This window comes from Eriocheir sinensis, chromosome 19 (genome assembly GCF_024679095.1).
Source record: "Eriocheir sinensis breed Jianghai 21 chromosome 19, ASM2467909v1, whole genome shotgun sequence".
Classification (NCBI taxonomy): domain Eukaryota; kingdom Metazoa; phylum Arthropoda; class Malacostraca; order Decapoda; family Varunidae; genus Eriocheir; species Eriocheir sinensis.
In genome coordinates this window covers 6,646,917-6,661,802 of record NC_066527.1, presented here as the reverse complement: position 1 = coordinate 6,661,802, position 14,886 = coordinate 6,646,917, and the positions used below count along the sequence as shown (strand labels likewise).

The 14,886-nt window shown below is 40.9% G+C and overlaps 1 protein-coding gene across 5 annotated transcripts in view; it reads right to left on the bottom strand.

Annotated features, from left to right (window-relative positions):
- Positions 1–11,090: 11,090 nt before the first annotated feature.
- LOC127000624 (leucine-rich melanocyte differentiation-associated protein-like) overlaps positions 11,091–14,886 on the bottom strand; it is a 62,441-nt gene continuing 58,645 nt past the window's right edge. For all 5 annotated transcript variants that reach the window (XM_050864559.1, XM_050864560.1, XM_050864558.1 and 2 more), the window contains one exon: positions 11,091–11,775. In XM_050864559.1, coding sequence (XP_050720516.1) covers positions 11,702–11,775 — 74 coding nt within the window. In that variant the 3' untranslated portion in view covers positions 11,091–11,701. The remainder of the gene's footprint in view (positions 11,776–14,886) is intronic.

Genomic DNA, 14,886 nt, shown 5'->3' with positions numbered 1-14,886 from the left:
GGACCTAGTGGTTATAGTGTAATTACAAGCTTATGATGGGAATATTTATTTTTGTCGTGAGAGAGAGAGAGAGAGACACACACACACACACACACACACACACACACACGCGCGCGCGCGCGCGCAGGGAGCTCCGTAGTGCAGTGGTTAGTGCACTCGCCTCAACTTGGTTTCGATTCCCGGGCTGAGTGGTGACGGCTGGGCAGTCTCCTTTACCCCGTGCCCCCCAAGGTGCCTCGTGTCCACCCGGCAGTGAGTGGGTGCCGGGCGTCAGCATGGGCGTGTGAGGCCCTTATCACCTGGGGGGAGGACCTCTGCCAGAAAAAAAATATTTTGCCTGCATATTCACGCAATTATATAAAAAAAAAATATAAATCAATAAATAAAGAGAATATATATATATATATATATATATATATATATATATATATATATATATATATATATATATATATATATATATATATATATATATATATATATATATATATATATATATATATATATTTACTTTAATAAAATACCAAATACGTAATTGCAGTTACGGAAATGTATCAGAGCGGCATAAGTATAACATCAATACTTCAAAATCATAGTAAATTATAGTTCACTTTTCATTATAAATCAAAACGTCATTAGAAAAATAATGTGCTTACTTTTCTCTGATAAAGTAAGGCTTACATATAAAAATCGCTATGAAAATTACTTCTCACATCACTTTTTTCCCAGACAAGTTACGATGGCGGGCTGCTCGGCCTGAAAAATCTGTCTGCCCAAATCTATGAGGGCTGCAGCCCCGCCCCCCGGCGGGTTGTGTTGGCTGTGTCCCGCCCTCAGGCCCAGGGTCTGGGTCGTGGCTGGGAGGTTATGCCGTACCCGGAGATCTTCCTTCAAACAGTCCAAACAGTCGGGAAGGCTACTGGCTAGCGATCGCGAGTCTAGCGCGTGGTCAGACCGTGGTGAATTACGCACATGCTGGCCGTGTGCCCGTGGCCGCGGGAGCGTCCCTTTGCCCTCATAACACTCCCCTTGCGCCCTCCCCCTCACTCCTCTTTGGAGGTGGAGTGTGTGTCTCGTATGTGGATAGATGAGGACGGAATGATTGATGTGGTGTCTGATCACAATATGTTGGTGGTGGAATGTGACCTGTATGCTAGGAATGAAAGAGAAGTGAAGAGGGAAAGAAAGAAATGGAGGTTGAGGGATGTTAGATGGGAAGATTTCCAGGTAGACCTGAGGGAATTAGACTGGATGAATGGAAGTGTGCATGACGTAGATGAAGCCAATAGTGAGTTTGTAGGGAATGTAAGGAGAGCCGCTACTCGACGGATTGGGTACTTGAGTACAAATGGAAGGAAGAGAAAGTACAAGCCGTGGTGGAATGGGGAGATCAGGGATGCTAGGAAGGAGCGAAAGAGGCTGAATAAGGTTTGTAGGAGACTGAGGAAAGTGAGACATGAAAATATTGAGGCAGAGAATGAATATCAGAATACATGGTCAGAGTATGTAAGGCAACAGAGGGTCACTAAACGGAAGATTAGGGAGGCCAAGGTCAGGTGTGAGAGGAGTGCGATTGAGGCTCTGAAAGAAAAAGGCCTAGAAGGTGGGCGTGAATGGTATAAATTCTTGAGGGGTGAGAGTGTGACTGATAGTGAAAATGTGGAGTGCCTGAAAGTAAATGGTGAGGAAATCAGGGACGCAGGTAGAATGAAAGAGTGTATAAAAAGTTTCTGGGAAGAGATTGGAGGGTTGGGTGAAGTTTTTGAGGTGAGAGAGGGATGTGTAACGCTTGAGAGGAAGGATGCGGATGAGCTGAATGAGAGAATTAGCAGAGCGGAAGTCGAGGTATGTTTGAAGAAGCAGAAGAATTGCAAGGCAGCAGGGCTGGATGAGATCCCGTATGAATTGTATAAGAATGGAGGTGAGGTGGTGATAGACAGGATGACTGAGGTGTTCAACTGTGTATGGGAAAATGAGAGAGTGCCTCGGGAATGGAACGAATGCAGAGTGACTGATACACAAGGGAGGACATAAGAGTAAGAAAGAGCTGAAGAATTATAGGCCGATAGCCCTGGCGAATACGGTGGGAAAGATTTTCTGTGCTGTGTTGAATGAAAGACTGTGTAAGTGGATTGAAAGAGAGAGAGTGTTGGGTGAGGAGCATAATGGTTTTCGCACAGACAGGAGGGCAGAGGACAATTTTTTTTATTTTTTACAGCAGAGGAGTCAGTTCAAGGGCATATAAAAAAGGTAACAAATGTTAAAAAAAAGCCCGGTACTCACTGCTCCTATAAAGAGTTAGAGGAGTGGCCGAAAGATAGGTCAATTTCGGGAGGAGAGGTGTCCTGATACCCTCCTCTTGAAAGAGTTCAAGTCGTAGGCAGGAGGAAATACAGATGAAGGAAGATTGTTCCCGAGTTTACCAGCGTGAGGGATGAAAGAGTGAAGATGCTGGTTAACTCTTGCGTAAGGGATTTGGACAGTAAAGGGATGAGCTTGAGTAGAAAGTCGTGTGTTACGAGGCCGCGGGAGGGGGGGAGGCATGCAGTTAGCAAGTTCAGAAGAGCAGTCACCATGAAAATATCGATAGAAGATAGAAAGAGAGGCAACATGGCGGCGAAATTTAAGAGGTAGAAGACTATCAGTAAGAGGAGGAGAGCTGACGAGACGAAGAGCCTTAGACTCCACTCTGTCCAAGAGACCTGTGTGAGTGGAGCCCCCCCACACGTGAGATGCATACTCCATACGAGGGCGGACAAGGCCCCTGTAAATGGATAGCAACTGTGCGGGGGAGAAGAACTGGCGGAGACGGTACAGAACGCCCAGCCTCGAGGAAGCTGATTTAGTAAGAGATGAGATATGAAGTTTCCAGTTGAGATTTTGAGTTAAGGATAGACCGAGGATGTTTAGTGTTGAAGAAGGTGACAGCTGAGTGTTGTCAAAGAATAGGGGATAGTTGTTTGGAAGATTGTGTCGAGTGGATAGGTGGAGAAACTGTGTTTTTGAGGCGTTGAAGGACACCAAGTTCTTCTTGCCCCAGTCGGAAATAATAGTGAGGTCTGAGGCTAAGCGTTCTGCCGCCTCCATCCTGGAATCATTTAGTTCCTGTAGGGTGGGTCTTCTATTAAAAGAAGTTGAGTAATGCAGAGTACGAGTCATCGGCGTAAGAATGGATAGGACAGTTCGTTCTGGAAAGAAGATCATCAATGAACATGTGGTAAATGAGATGATAGAGAGGAAAAAGAGGAATGGAAGTCCGTTGTATCTTGGGTTTCTTGATATTGAGAAAGCGTATGATAGAGTAAACAGGGAGGTGATGTGCAAGGTATTGGAGAAAGTAGGTTTCAGTGATAAGATAGTGCGAATCATTAGGAGTATGTATGTGGATACGAGAGCCAGGTATAGGTTAGGAGCATTACAGACAGAGTGGGTGAGGAGTGAAAGAGGAGTTAGGCAGGGCTGCATCCTGTCTCCAACTCTCTTCAGTCTGTATACTGAGGAGTTGGCAGCCAGGATGAGGAGAAAGAATGCAGGAGTAAAAGTGGGAGAAAACAGAGTAAGTGCGGTTCTGTATGCAGATGACGTGGTAGTCATGAGTGAGTCTGCGGATAAACTGCAGGAACTATTAGATGTGGTGAATGAGTATGGGAGAGATTTTGGAGTGAAATTTAGTAGTGAGAAAAGTCAGATAATGGTTGTGAATGGGGCAGAAGATGAGAGAAATAGGACCTGGAGGCTAGGAGACACAGAGCTAGGGCAAACAGATGCATACAAGTACTTGGGTGTATGGATGAGTCCGAGTGGATGTGAAAGGACAAAGAATGAGAAGATGTGAAACGAAATTGTCGAGTCCGTTTGGGCGGAGGCTCCCGCGGGTCCATTTCTCCCCTCTGCTCTGCCACACAGTCCCAACACCTATTTTTTCCTATCATATGTTACCTTTACCTTACATATGAGAGATAGAGATAGGTGTTGGAACTGTGTGGCAGCGCAGAGGGGAGGAATGGACCCGCGGGAGCCTACGCCCAAACGGACTCGACAGTTTGGTTGGACAGTGAATCAATGGGTGGGCCGTCTGGGAAGTGCGGCAAGAATGAGAGCATGTAAGTATGATGTGCTGAGAGAGGTGTGGAAGAGTGTAGCAGTGCCGAGTGTGATGTATGGGATGGAGGTGATTACATGGAGTGAGTTGAAAATGGATAAATTGGAAGTAGGTAAAAACAGGATCGGTAGGTTAGTTTTGAATGCACCAAGGTATGCGGCGGTGTAAGCTTTGAGAGGTGATATGGGGTGGAGTACCTTTAGGGAAGGATTTAGGAAGGCTACCCTTAGATATAGAGTTAGACTGAAACGAATGGATGACACGAGACTGGCACGGAAGGTTTACTTGTGGAATGTGCATGAGCAGAAATGGATTAAGAACTGCATGAGAATGGTTGGCGACAGTGGTATGCGAGTCAGGTGGGTGAGCAGAGAGGAAGGGAGGCGTTTCTTTGAATGGAAGGTGACTGACAGGAACAGTGAGGGTCTAGAATGGGATGTGAGAAAGTGGAAGAGAGAGATAGACAGTGCAGTGAAAGGTGACGGTCTTAGGAGGTGGAAACATGCGATGGAGCGAAAGACTACTTTGGAGTGGTACAGGGAAAAGGAAGCCCCGCAGTGTGTCAGCTGGTATGATGGAAGCCTGGATGGTGATCTTCTCTTCCAAGCTCGAGCGCAGTGTATGAATGTGAATGCAAGAAACTACAGGTGGTCTGAGTCCCGCAGCAAAGTGTGTCAGATGTGTGACAGGGGTGTGGATGAAACTCGCGGATGTGATATTGGTGTGTGGGAGGTACCGGAGAGAAAGGACGGAGATGATGAGGGTGGGACTGAGTGAGATGGGCTGGGATGTGAATGGGAGGATTGCAAGAACAGAGAGGGAATGGATGCTGCTGCTGCTGGGACTGAGTGATGAAGCAAATGAGAGAATTATAGAAGCCGTGAAGAGTTTTCTGGAAAATATATGGTTTGGAAGAAATAGGGAATTGGAAGATTTGTAATGGATACTGCTTGTTTTGTTTTATTTCTACAGGTTGTGCCGATATGAAGGCCTGACTCTCCAACTGGTCACCTGTACAGCAAGAGCAAGAGCAAGGTCCTATAGTGCTGATCTTTCAGTTCTCGCCACGGAAAACAACTGCTGGAGAGAAACAAACGAACAGAACACAGGAACAACAACAACAACAACAACAATAATAATAATAATAATAATAATAATAATAATAATAATAATAATAATAATAATAATAATAATAATAATAATTGTAGTTAATGGTTCTACTACTACTACTACTACTACTACTACTACTACTACTACTACTACTACTACAGTCTATTCCATCAGGTAACTGTCATTTAGTATACGCCACGCTGCATGGTTGGCCAAATTGTTGAACTCACGTCAATGGCCTCCCCCCTCTCCCCCACCTCGATTTTCTCTGGACTGCAGACGAAGGATTTGCGGTAAACAACTACTGAACGATAAACAGCTACATTTTTTTTTCTTTTGCGGATGAGGAAGTTTGCGTTCGTTTGGTTCCCTTCAGATTTAAGCGGTTTGCACGGGTCTATGTGATATGCTGTTTGTCCTGATTAGCTTTGTTACACGTTTTCTCATGTTTCACGTTCATGCGCTGCCCTACATAACTGCTGTGAGGCTGTCAACTCGATCACTGGCATTCAGTGCGTGATCTTGGGGATTCTTGGGCGGCAGAGCAATAAGCAACAAAACAGCGACTACTGCGGGCGTGGGTTCGCGTCCCGCCCGCCGCTACAATTAAGCTGACAGTGTTCAGTCATCGCCGACGCTGAGTGGCCTAAAAAAAGAGACTATCCACATGCTGACCTGATGACCACTTGTCAACCCGAACTCTAAATAAACTCTCTTTGGAGGATCAAAGATGAGTTCCAGGGGTCAGCATGAGCCAAGCAAGACGGCGCCACTATAAACACTGTCTGCGCTATAACGGGGTGGGGCAGACCACTGGGCCCAATCAAGAAAGCCTACCGGCGCCATGGGCCAAACGTGAAAACAAACAAACAATACAACCCGAATATGGAGCAAAATCAAAAGAGCGATCGACGGTTTAAACTTCATTATAAGTCTCTCTAAGTTTTCAATAGGATATAATATTCCACTAATTTAAAGTAAAGATCAAATCAAAAGACATTATAACCCCTGAAACACATGCACTTTTGAGACTGATGCAAAAAGTAAAAATCAGTAGCCTCACATCACGACCACTTCCGAATCTCCTCCCCGGCCGTTCGCCACGCCCACTCCTGCTCCCTGCTGTGGTTGTCTGCTCGGCCCCTCGCTTCAAGTTATTAGGTTACTCTTTCTTTTATTGGCTTTAAGTTGATATCCATAAGGCTGACGAGTTAGCTGTTGGGTTTACGTGGGAGCGTGTTCATAATAGGTGGAGTGGAAGACAGGGAGCGAGGGTCATATTCTTAAACATTTCGGCTCCCAAGTGTACACATTTCATAAGGCTTTCGTAGGAGTTTTGGGCATTTGCAGAGGTAGTTTTATGAGCCTCCTGGTTGTTTGATCATTGTTTTGTGCCATGGACCTACAAAAACACTCATTAGAACCCGGTTGATCTCCTTTTCGGCCTTTGGAAATTGTTTAAGTGAGGCGGAAGCATCTGAGAAAACGGGTTCGGTGGAGGGCTTACTCGGCGCTCCTGAAGTCAGTATAGATTCTGGATAATTACCGTACTCTCTGGATTACCCTCAACACTATACATGTCCAAGAGGTTCTTTTGTGTGCTGATTCGATTTCTACTCTCAAAATTGCGTAAACTAATATCAACTAGAGTAGAAATGCAACGTTTTGGAGCCTTCTGATTAATGTAAAAACACTTAGGTTTAAGGACAGACCACCAAGTCTGGACCATGGGGTCTGTGTGGTCTGATTTTCTATGTGATTCTATGTAATTCAATATCTTCAAAACTTAAGGTATCTCAATCACTGCCTTACCAAACTAACTGATGAAGCTTTTTTCCAACCTAACAAACGAACACTAAAAAATACGAGTATCAAAAGGGTTCTGTTGTGTGCTGATTCGATTTTTACTCTCAAAATAGCGTAAAATCACCTCTTTCGGGCGAAAACTTAAAAGGTACCTGAAACGAAGCTCCTTGCCAACTACTATCCATATCAGACCCGATGACATCGTTTTTCGCAAATATCGTTCAAACGAAGACTCGGATCAGCATGGTACTTTGGGTGCATTTGTTCCACACCACTTTTAATTTTTTGTGTGTTGTGATTTTGCAGTTAATTATGGCGTTTACTCTTGACTGTGATGGCAAAACCTGCGTGAGCCACTTACACATTCGAACAGGTGAGGCGTGACGTATTTGTGACGTGTATCCACCACCTACCTCCCCCCCTGGCTTCCCTACTCCCACCCTCCTTTCTCCTCCTACCCTCCTCCTCCTCCCACTCTTTCTCCCCATACCTCCCTTCTCTCTCTCTCTCTCTCTCTCTCTCTCTCTCTCTCTTCCACTTACGCTGTACACGAGATATGAACCCATGCACACACACAAATATGACTTGAATTAATGGCAGATAAGTAGAACTTATATGCCGATTAAGGTTGGATAGTTTATGCAGGCAATCGTAATTGATGTTATTGCTTGTTTCACCGTTACACCGTATTTGCTAAGTGAAGAAAGTAACATGGTAAGTATCGGGCATGCTGCCGATAGACGGCTGATACCCACGTCCTGTGGAGGAAGGAGTATTTCATCGCTGTCAGCCAAGGCCAACATACTACGATGTCCGCGTGGGTGCAAAGGAGTCATTGCACTACGACTCTTCCATATGTTTAACCAAGAGAATAATTAAGGATAAGTCTGAATAGCTGAATAGGTAAGTAATGAATCAAAGTCATGTTTCGTAGTTACAGATAAAACAGTCGTGTGCATAAAACACCCAACCATACTTAGCATATACTCTCGAGATATCCGCCATTATAGACAAGTCATATGTGTGCATACCTTCACATCTCATGTACAAAACACCGAGAGAGAGAGAGAGAGAGAGAGAGAGAGAGAGAGAGAGAGAGAGAGAGAGAGAGAGAGAGAGGAGGTATGGGGGAGAAAGAGTGTGGGGAAGAAGGAGGAGGGTAGGAGGGAGGGAAAGGGAGGGGTGGGAGTAGGGGAAGCCAGGGGTGGAGGTAGGTGGTGGATACACGTCACAAATACGTCACGCCTCACCTGTTCGAATGTGTAAGTGGCTCACGCAGGTTTTGCCATCACAGTCAGGAGTAAACGCCATAATTAACCGCATCTGTCACAATAGCGTCAAAAATTAGCGGAGTGTGTGAAACAATCTGTGCCAAAGCACCATGCTGATCCGAGTCTTCGTTTGAAAGATATTTGCGAAAAACGGTGTCACAGGGTCTGATATGGATAGTAAATGACGAACGCTCACAACACACGTCCATTGGGTTCTTTTGTGTGCTGGTTAGATCCATTCTCTAAAAAACCGTGGTAGAATGGTTGAAAATTTATGGTAGAAAGTTACTTCATTCTCCCCAAAACTTAAATGGACCTCAAACGAAGCTTCACCAAACAAAATCACGAACACTCACAACACACTGGTCTCCTTCCTTCCTTTCTTCCTCCTCGGGGGTGGTTTTGCCTCCATCTTCCACACTGGGGGTCACGCGGGGGGCTCCAGGGGCTGCAACACACTCGGGCAACACAAACACACGCAACACAAGGCACAGAAACACATAGAAGTCACCACGTGGGCCACAGATGACAGTTCTCTCCTCCTCGCCTTGACTCACACTGATGATGATGATGATGATAAGGGTTGGTGTCTGTCGTTATCGCCTTTCTAACGGGACCCATTTATTATACGTTTTGATATTACACACACACACACACACACACACACACACACACACAATCATACATAAAAAACCCACTTTGGTCATCTTTCCAGCTTTTATTGTCCACTCTTAACACAAGGAAACACTGCAGAATGAAACACACAATACATGGAGAAGCACACACCGTTCTGGCACATAAAACAAAAGGAAAACATATTGAAGAAGTTCGTAAACGTAATATACATGACGGCACTCCAAGGAAAACAAAGAGAATAGAGAGGAACGGAAGAAAGGAAGATGGAAGATTACTGATGATGGAAAGAAAACAAAAGCAAAAAGGGGACAGAGGAAGGGAGGAGAAGAAAGGAGAGGAAAGGAGAGGAGAAATGACAGAAAAAAAAGCATAAGAGAAGAGAAGAAAAGATAACTGAACGAGATACAATGAATGGAAACTAGATTAACTCTGTGTTTCTGTGTATATATTTGTTGATGGTAGTGTGTGTTTATATGTATGGCAAAACAGTCGTATTGAAGAGGAAATGCAAATGAATAGGAAAAAAAACGCTGAAATACACAAAGCCTGTTACTCATATTAATCATAATGTATTAGCATGTATTTTCTTTGTATGTGTGTGTGTGTGTGTGTGTGTGTGTGTGTGTGTGTGTGTGTGTGTGTGTGTGTGTGTGTGTGTGAGACTTTAACAAACGTACGTACAAGCTATACACGCACACACTAGTAATATGGATGAAAACTTCCTGAATAATAATAATAATAATAATAATGATAATAATAATAATAATAATAATAATAATAATAATAATAATAATAATAATAATAATAATAATAATAATAACAATGACGATAACAGCAATACTAAGACAGGGACTAAGAGTATAAGAAAAGTGACCCCCAAAAAGTCTGAAAAAAAACGAAAAGAATAAAAACAACAACAACAATAACAACAACAACACGAATGACCGGAAGAGGAAAGGAACAAAAAATAAACAAAAAACAGAAATCGAAAGACCGGAGGAGAAAAGGAATTAAAACACAAACAAAATACACGAAAGACGAATAAAGGAAAGGAATAATAAAAAAAACATAATTGACAGAAAAAAAGAGGATGAAAGGAATGAAAAAAAAAGAAAAAAAAAGAACGAAGAACAGAAAAAAACAAATAAATGAAAAAAAAACGAAAGACAGGAAGAGAAAATGAAAGTCAAACAAAACAAAACAAACAAACAAACAAACGAACAAATAAATAAATAAAGAGCAGAGATGACTACAGGAAAGAAATAAAAACACAAAATATAAAAAAAAAGCTAGACAGGAAGAGAAAATGAAAACAAAACAAAACAAACAAACAAACAAAAGAGCAGAGACGACTAAAGGAAGGAAAAACACACAAAATATATATTAGGAATGAAAAAACAAAAAACAAAAAAAGAAACGAAAAAAACGAAAAAAAAACAAAGGACAAAACACAAAATATGAGGAATGAAAAATAAAAACAGAGGACAGATAACAAAATATGGGTAATGAAAACAAAAACAAAAACAACCCCCCCCCAAAAAAAACCCCGCAAAAAACCCCAAAATATATATAAGAAATGAAAAATGAAAACAAAACAAAAGAAAGACAAAAGAACGAGGAAAAAACGAAAGAAAAACACAAAACAAAAGAAATGAAAAAATACGAGACAAAATATATATAAGGAATGAAAAACAAACAAACAGAACAAAAAAAAGGAAATACCCCCAAAAAGGAAATCAATGAAAATAGACGAAAAAAAAAAAAAAAAGAGAAAACAAAACTAAATAAAACAAAAAACAAACGGAAGAAAAAATATTAGAATTGAAAAACATAAATAACAAAAAAGGAAATACCCAAAAAAGGAAAACAATGAAGAAAAAAACGAAGAACAAAATAAACAAGGAATGAAAAACAAAAATAACTAAAAAAGGAAAACAATGAAAACAAACAAACAAACAATAACAAAAAAATAAAAAAAGAAACAAAAAAGCAAAAATAGAAAGGAAATACCAATAAAACGAAAACAAACAAACAAACAAACAAATACACAAGCCTCCGACACTGATATAACAACATAATATTTAGCTCTTTTTTTTTTGGACTTTAATTTTTCTTCCTGTCTTCCTTTTTTTTTCCATTTCATTGTTTTTTTTCTGTTCTTCGTGTTTTCTTTTTTTTTCCTTCCATCCTCGTTTTTATTTTCTGCCGATTATTTTTTTATTCCTTTCATTTATTCGTCTTTCGTTAATTTGTTTGTTTGTTTGTTTTCCTGCCTTTTCTCCTCCGGTCATTCATTTTTTTTGTTCCTTTCCTCATCTTTTCCTCTTCCTCTTCCCTTTCCTCTTCCTCTTCCCTTTCCTCTTCTTCTTCCCTTTCCTCTTCCGGTCATTCATTTTTTTTGTTCCTTTCCTCTCCTTTTCCTCTTGCTCCTCCCTTTCCTCTTCCGGTCATTCGTTTTTTTTTATTTCCTGTTCCTTTCCTTTCCTTTCCTCTTCCGCTCATTCGTATTTTTTTGTTTATTTTCTGTTCCTTTCCTTTCCTCTTCCGGTCATTCTTATTTTTTTCTGTTCCTTTCCTTTCCTTTCCTCTTCCGGTCATTCGTATTTTTTTGTTTATTTTCTGTTCCTTTCCTTTCCTTTCCTCTTCCCCTTCCGCTCATTCGTTTCTTTTCGTTGTTGCCTTCATCGTTTTCGTCCCTCGGCCTTTCCTTTATCTACTGTCACCCCTTAAATTCGAGGTCACTTTCCTTCACCATCGTCTTACAAAAGGGACGTGATCAGCAGTTTGTGTGTCTCAGGGTTGCATCGGAGAGGGTGACGGACTGCTGGCGGGTCATCATGGCCTGGGAACCTATGGGGGATGAAGACAGGTAAGTATGCAGGTAGATAATTGGGCAGGTAGATAGTAGGTGGGTAAATAGGTAGGTAGGTTCGAGTTTTTCTTTCCTTTAGTCTTTTGGTATTTCGTTGTTGTTTTTTGACATTTTCATTTGGTTTTCTGGTCTTCGTGTCTTTTTCTTCATGGGTGTATAAGCAGACGGGTGGGTTGGCATTGAGGAAAACGGGTATATAGGTAGGTAGATAAATAGGTAGGTGAGTATCAGGTGGGCAAGCAGTAGAAGGGTAAGTAGGTAGCAAGGTAGAGCTAGAAAGGTACATAATAGGTAAGTAGGTAGGTTAGGACAGGTAGATTAGGTACAGTTGAGCGAATAGATATTGATAGACGAATATATATAGCGATAGATAAATAGGGAGGTGGGTAAGTAGACGAAGAGATGTAGATAGGTAGGTAGATAGGTTAGGACAGGTAGATTAGGTACAGTTGAGCGAACAGAGCTTGATAGATGAATACATATAGCGATAGATCAGTAAGGAGGTGAATAAGTAGACAGAGAAATGTAGATAGATAGGTGAGAAGGACGGCAGGTAGATAGATAAAAAGGTAGGAAGAAAGGTAGATGACTGGACGGGTTGCTTAAGGAAGGATAGTTAAGCGAATGGAGATGGATGGAAGAATAAGACTGTAGCTATGCGTTTTAATGAAGCAGGGAGAAATGAAGAACGTAATATTAAGAAATGAAGATGTTGTAAGCGTTGAGAAGATTGGACGAATCGCGAACATGATAAGAAGAAGTAAATATATATAAGAATTACTGAAAAAAAATGGGAAGGTGGAGAGATATTCCTTTTTCTTTTTGACAGGAAAGGAAGCAACTCAAGGGGAAAAAAAAAAGAGGAGTGATGAGAGAGGAAAATAAAAGCCTGCTAAACTCTGCCCCTATAAAAAAAAAAGAGTTTATAAGGGTGCCAAAAGAGAGGTCAATTTCGGGAGGAGAGAAGTGACCATTGATAACAGTATATGCGTCACCCTCATAAAAGAATCGCCCGCGTCACTTTTCATCAATTTCCAGGTTTTTGTCTACATCAATTTTTCAACGTGTGACGCCCATTTTTGTATAGCTGGCTTCGTTATTCAGAGTTTGAGTGTTCTAGAATCGGCCTTTTCATTTCTGCCTAAATCTTATATTATCATGTTCGCCATACGTCCAGTCTTCTCAGCGCTTACTACATCTTTATTTCCTATTATTACATTCACTGTTTCTCCATTCTTCATTAAAACGCATAGCTAAGCCTTATTTCTCCATCCGTCTCCACTCGCTTAACTATCCTTCCTTGGTCATCTAGAATTGGCCTTTTCTTTTCTGCCTAAATCTTATATTATCATGATCGCCATACGTCCAGTCTTCTCAGCGCTTACTACATCTTTATTTCTTATTATTATGTTCATTATTTCTTCATTCCTCATTAAAACACATACCTACAGCCTTATTTCTCCATCCATCTCCACTCGCTTAACTATCCTTCCTTAGTCATCAATCTTTCTTCCTCCCTATCTACCTCTCTACCTGCCTTCCTTCTCATCTACCTATCTACATTTCTCTGTCTACTTATTCACCTACTTACTGATCTATCGCTATATATTTATTGAGATAATGACAGTTCTTTTCTGATTTCCTGAGAAGTAGAAGATAATGACTTTGGCGGTTTGTTTGCGAAGGTGACGAATTATGACAAAGTGGCTCAGAGAGATGAGGATATGAAAAGCAGAGAAAAGACACAGGTGGTAAGGAAGGAGGGAAAGGGAAAGCAGGGAAGAGAAAATGTGAGAAGGGAAACAAACTTGAATTGAGGAAAAATGAAGAAGAGAACATTAGTGGATACGCAGGTGACAGACAGACAGGTAAATAGATAAACAGGTAGAAGAAATAAGGGTATGAGAAAGAGAGGAAAGACACATCTGGTAAGGAAGGAGGGAAAGGGAAAGCAGGGAAGAGAAAATATGAGAAGGGAAACAAACTTGAATTGAGGAAATGAAGAGGAGAGCAGGAGTGGATACGCAGGTGACAGACAGACAGGTAGATGAAATAAGGATATGAGAAAGAAAGGAAAGACAGGTGGTAAGGAAGGAGGGAAAGGGAAAGCAGGGAAGAGAAAATATGAGATTGGGAAACAAACTTGAATTGAGGAAATGAAGAAGAGAACATTGGTCGATACGCAGGTGACAGACAGACAGGTAAATAGATAGACAGGTAGGAGAAATAAGGATATGAGAAAGAGAGGAAAGACACAGGTGGTAAGGAAGGAGGGAAAGGGAAAACAGGGAAGAGAAAATGTGGGAAAGGAAAACAAAATATGAGAATGGAAAATGAAAAAAAATGAAAAAAAATGAAAAAACTGAAAAAAATGAGAATGGAAAACAAAATGAAAAAAAACGAAAAAAAAAAAAAACGGATGAAAAAATTGAAAAAATGAAAAAAATGAAAATGAAACTAGAAAAAAATGAAAAAATGAAAATGAAAAAAAAAAGAAAAAAAAATGAGAATGGAAAACAAACTTTGATTGAGGAAATGAAGAGGAGAGCAGTAGTGAATACGCAGGTGACAGACAGACAGATAAATAGATAGACAGGTAGATACATGGATAGACGGACATATACAGGTAAGTAGATAGATAGAAGGGTGAATAGATAAGCGGACAGATAGATAGATAGATAAATAGATAGATGGATGTCGGATAGATAGAGATAGACAAAGTGATAACAAAGATAACAAAGATAATACACGGGAGAGAGGATAAGAAAGATGATGACGATAAGATAAAGAAGAATAACAAAGATAACAAAGATAATACACAGGAGAGAGGATAATAAAGATGACAGTCGATAAGATAAAGAAATATAACAAAGTTAACAAAGATAATACACAGGAGAGAGGATAATAAAGATGACAGACGATAAGATAAAGAAATATAACAAAGATAACAAAGATAATACAGGGGAAAGAGGATAAGAAAGATGACAGACGATAAGATAAAGAAGAATAACAAAGATAACAAAGATAATACACAGGAGAGAGGATAATAAAGATGACAGACGATAAGATAAAGAAATATAACAAAGATA